At 64.7% G+C, this 6,600-nt stretch overlaps 2 protein-coding genes across 2 annotated transcripts in view; one reads left to right on the plus strand and one right to left on the minus strand.

Moving 5' to 3' along the window:
- Positions 1 to 5,857, plus strand: part of LOC309888969 (vasopressin V2 receptor-like) — a gene marked incomplete at its 5' end in the record, with an annotated part of 6,320 nt that extends 463 nt beyond the window's left edge. The window contains 3 exons of the mRNA XM_082781628.1: positions 1,440 to 1,858; positions 4,010 to 4,752; positions 5,384 to 5,857. Coding sequence (XP_082637754.1) covers positions 1,440 to 1,858; positions 4,010 to 4,752; positions 5,384 to 5,544 — 1,323 coding nt within the window. The 3' untranslated portion in view covers positions 5,545 to 5,857. The remainder of the gene's footprint in view (positions 1 to 1,439; positions 1,859 to 4,009; positions 4,753 to 5,383) is intronic.
- Positions 1 to 6,600, minus strand: part of FOXP3 (forkhead box P3) — a 60,721-nt gene that overhangs the window by 29,275 nt on the left and 24,846 nt on the right. The window lies entirely within an intron of this gene.

The raw sequence follows: 6,600 nt of genomic DNA on the forward strand, positions 1-6,600 counted from the left end.
CCCCCCCCACCCCAAAATCCCCCCAATTCCCCCCCAACCCCCCCCCAAACCCCCCCCTTACCCCAATTTTTCCTGTTTCTGGTGCCCCCCCCTCACCTTTCTCCCCCCCCTTTTTTCCCCACAGGCCTCCCCCCCCCACCTTACCCCCTCCACCTCAAAAATCCCCCCCTAGCCCCCCCCCACACCCCCAATCCCCCCCAAATCCCCCCCAAACCCCCCCTCAACCCAATTTTTACAGTCCCTACTGCCCCCCCCTCACCTTTCTCCCCCCCCTTTTTTTCCCCACAGGCCTCCCCCCCCCCACCTTACCCCCCCCACCTCAAAAATCCCCCCCAAGCCCCCCCCCACACCCCCAAATCCCCCCAACCCCCCCCTTACCCCAATTTTTCCTGGTTCTGGTGCCCCCCCCTCACCTTTCTCCCCCCCCTTTTTTTCCCCACAGGCCTCCCCCCCCCCCCCCCCACCTCCCCCCCGGCACCCTGTGGCCCCCCCATCCCCTAAACCCCCACTGGGCCCCCACCAATCCCCCAAAATCCCCCCAAATCCCCCCCAAATCCCCCCTTACCCCAATTTTTACAGTACTTGCTGCCCCCCCCTCACCTCCTGCCCCCCCCCACTTTTGAAATCCCCCCCCAGCCCCCCCTTACCCCAAAAATCCCCCCCAAATCCCCCCCAAACCCCCCCCCTTACCCCAATTTTTCCTGTTTCTGGTGCCCCCCCCTCACCTTTCTCCCCCCCCCTTTTTTTCCCACAGGCCTCCCCCCCCACCACCACCACCTCACCCCCCAACGCCCCCCCCGGCACCCCGTGGCCCCCCCAAATCCCCCCAAATCCCCCCCAAATCCCCCTTTACCCCATTTTTTACAGTCCCTACTGCCCCCCCCTCACCTTTCTCCCCCCCCTTTTTTCCCCACAGGCCTCCCCCCTACACCTCACCCCCCTCCCACCCCAAAATCCCCCCCTAGCCCCCCCCCAACCCCCAAATCCCCCCCAAAATCCCCCCCATCCCCCCCCTTACCCCAATTTTTACTATTCCTGCTGCCCCCCCCACCCCCCCTCCCCCTCAAATCCCCCCTTGGCCCCCCCCCACTCCTGAAATCCCCCCCTAGCCCCCCCTTACCCCCAAATCCCCCCCAAATCCCCCCCAACCCCCCCCTTACCCCAATTTTTCCTGTTTCTGGTGCCCCCCCCTCACCTTTCTCCCCCCCTTTTTTTCCCCACAGGCCTCCCCCCCCACCTCACCTCCCCCACCCCCCAAATCCCCCCCAAGCCCCCCCCCACCCCAATTTTTACTATTCCTGCTGCCCCCCCCCACCCCCCCTCCCCCTCAAATCCCCCCCCACACCCCCAAATCCCCCCCAAATCCCCCCTCACCCCATTTTTTACAGTCCCTACTGCCCCCCCCTCACCTTTCTCCCCCCCCCTTTTTTTCCCCACAGGCCTCCCCCCCCCCCCCCACCACCTCCCCCCCCGGCACCCCGTGGCCCCCCCGGGACGCGGCGCTGGCGGCGGCCGAAATCGGGGTGCTGGGGGCCGTGCTGGCTTTGGCTTTGGGGGGCAACATCCTGGTGCTGCTGGCTTTATCCCGGGGGGGCTCCCCTAGGCCGGCCCCCCCTTTACGCCGTTACCTCCGGCACCTGAGCGCGGCCGATTTGGGGGTGGCGGGGGGCCAGGTGCTCCCCCAGCTTTTTTGGGATCTGACCGATCGTTTTCGGGGTCCCGACGCCCTTTGTAGGGCCACCAAGTACCTGCAGGCCGTGGCCATGTTCGCCTCGGCCTACGTGGCGGTGGCCATGGCCTACGACCGCCACCGGGCCATTTGTAGGCCCCTGGGGGGGCGGAGAGGGAGCGGGGGGCGGTTGGGGGGCAGGGGGTGCTGCGGGGGGGGGACGCGGAGGTGTGTAGGGTGTTTTGGGTGGAAAAAAGGGGAGAATGGGGACGGCGGGGGCGCTAAAGTTGGGGGGCGGGGGCGTGGGGATACCAGTGACACCAGGGAGGGGGCACCGAGGTCTATAGGGTGTTGGGGGTGGGGGAAAGGGGACAATGGGGACACCAAAATTGGGGTACGGGGACATGGGGACAGCACAAATGGGGCATCAAGGCCCATAGGGTGTTGGGGACAGGGAAAGGGGGACACCGATGACACCAAAGTTGGGGTACAGGGATGTGGGGACACCAAAATTGGGGTACAGGGACATGGGGACACCAATGACACCAAAGTTGGGGTACGGGGACATGGGGACACCAGGGATGGGGCACAGAGGTCCATAGGGTGTTGGGGATGGGGAAAGGGGGATAATGGGGACAATGGGGACACCAAAATTGGGGGACGGGGGCATGGCGACAGCACAAATGGGGCATCAAGGTCTATAGGGTGCTGGGGACGGGGACATGGGGACAATGGGGACACCAATGACACCAAAGTTGGGGTACGGGGATGTGGGGACACCAATGACACCAGGGAGGGGGCACCGAGGTCTATAGGGTGTTGGGGATGGGGAAAGGGGGACAACGGGGACAATGGGGACAACGGGGACACCAGTAACACCAAAGTTGGGGTACAAGGATGTGGGGACACCAATGACACCAAAGTTGGGGTACGGGAACATGGGGACACCGATGACACCAAAAATGGGGTACAGGGATGTGGGGACACCAATGACACCAAAGTTGGGGTACGGGGACATGGGGACACCAATGACACCAGGAATGGGACACGGAGGTCTATAGGGTGTTGGGGACGGGGGAATGGGGATGATGGGGACAATGGGGACACCAATGACACCAATGACACCAAAGTTGGGGTACGGGGACATGGGGACACCGATGACATTGAGGATGGGAGATGGGGATATGGGGTCGCCAATGACACCAGGGATGGGGTACAGGGACATGGGGACATTGAGGATGGGGTACGGGGACATGGGGACACCACAGTGGGGTTACGGGGACTTGGGGACACCAATGACACCAAAGTTGGGGTACGGGGACATGGGGACACCAGGGATGGGGCACAGAGGTCCATAGGGTGTTGGGGATGGGGACATGGGGACACCGGGGACACCAAAGTTGGGGTACGGGGACATGGGGACACTGGGGACGGGGCACGGGGCTGCACGGGGTGCTGGGGACGAGGGGGACGCGGGGACATTGGGGACAGTGCGCAGGGACGCAGGGACACTTGGGATGGCACCTGGGAACCTGCCAGCTGCCAGCCCCTGTCCCAAGGGGACACTGGGGGACATGGGGACGTGGGAGGGCCGGGGGGGACACCGAACGGTGCCACCCATGGGTGTCCTTCGGGCACCCCATCCTTGCTGCTCCATGCCACCCCCGTGTCCCCAACCCCACATGTCACCCCCATGTCCCCAACGCCCCCCAGCCCACCTCAGGGTGTCGTGAGCCACTCAGGGGCCACCATGGGGCATCTTTGGGGTCCCGGGGGACATCTTGGGGACACCACGGGGGATCTTGGGGACACCATGGGGGATGTGGGGGACACCATGGGACATCTTGGGGACACTAGGGGCTGGCTTCAGGGCCCCAGGGGACATCTTGGGGACGCTATGGGGGATCTTGGGGACAGCACCGGACATCTTTGGGGTCCCAGGGGACATGTTGGGGACACCATGGGGGATGTAGGGGACACCAGAGGCTGTTTTCAAGACCCCAGGGGACATCTTGGGGGCACCACGGTGGGTCTGGGGGACACCATGGGACATACTGGGGACACCACAGGGGATCTTGGGGACACCATGGTGGATGTGGGGGACACCAGGGACTGGGGGACACTTCAGGGCCCCAGGGGACATCTTGGGGACACTGAAGGGGGGTTTGGGGGCACCACAAGCCCTCAGGACACCGAGGAGGGACCTCAGGGCACCACAGGGGGACATCTTGGGGACACCACGGGGGGACTTCGGGGCGCCACGGAGGGACTTCAAGGCACCGGGGGGGGGCTTGGGGACACCGGGGGGTGGCTTTGGGGCACTATGGGGTGGCTTTGGGGCGCCCTGGGGGGATTTTGGGGCCCCACAAGATGGCGTCGAGGCCCTCCAAGATGGCGCCCGGGCCCCACAAGATGGCGTCAAAGCCCTACAAGATGGCGCCCAGGCCCTATGGGGTGGCTTTGGGGCGCTGTGGGATGGCTTTGGGGCAGCGTGAGGGGGTTTTGTGTCCCCAGGAGGTGTTTCTGGGGCAATACGAGGTGTTTTTGTGCCCCTAAGAGGTGTTTTTGTGCCCCAACGAGGTGTTTTGGGTGCACTACGAGGTGTTTTGGGGGCGCTACGAGGTGTTTGCGCAGCACCACCAGCCGCCTCCGTGAGGCCATGGGGCGGCTGCGGGACGCCGTGGGGCGCTTGTGGGGCGCCGTGGGGCGGCGTTGGGGCCCCTTGGCCACCGCTTGGTCCCTGTCCCTCCTTTTCGGCTTGCCCCAGGTGGGCATTTTCGGGCAGCGGGAGGTGGGCGCGGGCGAACGCGACTGCTGGGCCGCCTTCGCCCAGCCCTGGGGGGCCAGGGCCTACGTCACTTGGGTGGCCCTGGCGGTGCTGGTGGGGCCGGCGGCGTTGCTGGGGGGGCTTCAGGTGGCGGTGGCGAGGGCCGTGGGGTCGGGCAGGAGGAGGGGGCTGCGGAGGGCGCGGGTCAAGAGCCACCGCATGGCGCTGGTGGTGCTGGGGGTCTACGTGGGGTGCTGGGCCCCCTTCTTCTGCGCCCAGCTTTGGGCCGTGTGGGACCCCAGGGCGCCGGTGGAGGGTGAGTGTTTTGGGGTGAAAGGGGTGGGTTTGGGGTGTGGGAGGTGTGGGGGTTATGGGGTTATGGGGCACGGATATGGGATATGGGGATATAGGACATGAGTTATGGGGATATGGGGTTGTGGGGATATGGGGTGGGGGGATATGGGGTCGTGGGACATGGGTTATGGGGTTATGGGACACAGGGATATGGGACATGGGGATTTGGGGACACAGGAGGACACGGGGCCATGGGAACCTTTTTGGGACCTTTTCGGAACCTTTTGGGGACCTTTTTGGGAACCCTTTTGGGAACCTTTGGGGGACCTTTTAGGGACCTTTTGGGGACCTTTGGGGGACATTTGTGGGTCCTTTTGGGGTCCTTTTGGGAACCTTTTTGGGACCTTTTTGGGTCCTTTTGGGAACCATTTGGGGACCTTTTGGGGAACCTTTTTGGGACCTTTTGGGGAACCTTTTTGAGACCTTTTGGCGTCCTTTTGGGAACCTTTTTGGGAACCTTTTTGGGAACCTTTTAGGAACATGGTCCCAGCAATGCGTGTGGGAGGGGAGGTGCCAAAAAAGGGGGAGTGGTCAAAAAAGGGGAGGGGCCAAAAGGGGGAGGGGACAACCGTGACCACGCCCCTTTTTTGTAGGCCCCGCCTTCACCATCTTGATGCTGCTGGCCAGCCTCAACAGCTGCACCAACCCCTGGATCTACGCCGCCTTCAGCACCAGCGTGTCCCGCGCCATGGCCCGCATCCTCTGCCCCTGCCGCCGCCCCCGGGCCCCCCCAGCCCACCGGGGCCCCCCCTGAGCGCACGAGGATGCACGAGGATGCACGACTGGGCAAGGGAGGGGCGGGGTTTGCACGAGGGTTGCACGCTCCTGTTGCAATGGGGGGGGTTTGCACGAGGGTTGCACGCTCGTGTTGCAATGGGGGGGTTGCAGGAGGGTCTTGCACGAGGATCACGTGCTCCTGTTGCAATGGGGGGGGTTGCACGAGGGTCTTGCACGAGGATCACGTGCTTCTGTTGCAATGGGGGGGTCTTGCACGAGGACCACGTGCTCCTGTTGCAATGTGGGTGTTGCACGAGGATGCACGAGGGTCTTGCACGAGGATCACGTGCTCCTGTCACAATCGGGGGGTTGCACAAGGGTCTTGCACGAGGATCACGTGCTCCTGTTGCAATTGGGGGGTCTTGCACGAGGGTTGCACGCTCGTGTTACAATGGGGGGGTTGCACGAGGATGCACGAGGCTCTTGCACGAGGATTGCACACTCGTGTTACAATGGGGGGGTTGCACCAGGATGCACACGGGGGGGGGGGGGAGGGGGCTTGCACGAGGGGGCGGGGCTTGCACGAGGGGCCGCGAGCCCCACGAATGGGGCACGGGGGGGACCCCACGAGGGGGAACACGCTTCTCTGTGCCAAAAAAATCACCAATAAACGCCGCTTTTGCCGAAAAAAACGCAGTTTTGGGGGCGCCCTTTGACCCCGGGCCCTGCCCGCCACCCTCCCCTCCGCGGGCCGGCCGTTCCCATGGCGACGGGAGGCCACACCCACTCCCCCAAAGACCACGCCCACCGTTCCCATGGCAACTATGCCACGCCCACGCCAACCCAGTCCCCGCCCGCCGTTTCCATGGCGACGCCCCTCACTCCACCCCCCTCACCGCCCCGCCCCGCCCCCATAACAACACCCCCCCCCCTTTCCGCGCGCAGCCAATCACGCACCGCACAGCGCGCGGGAAGGCGGGGCCAAGGGGAGGAGCGACGGCGGCGGCAGCCAATCAGCGCGGGGCAGCGCCTCCCGGCGGCGGAGGCTTTTTGGCCCCTCTGGGCACCCGTAGGCGCCGCGTTTCCCGCCCTG

This window comes from Aythya marila (genome assembly GCF_965140915.1).
Source record: "Aythya marila genome assembly, chromosome: 31".
Classification (NCBI taxonomy): domain Eukaryota; kingdom Metazoa; phylum Chordata; class Aves; order Anseriformes; family Anatidae; genus Aythya; species Aythya marila.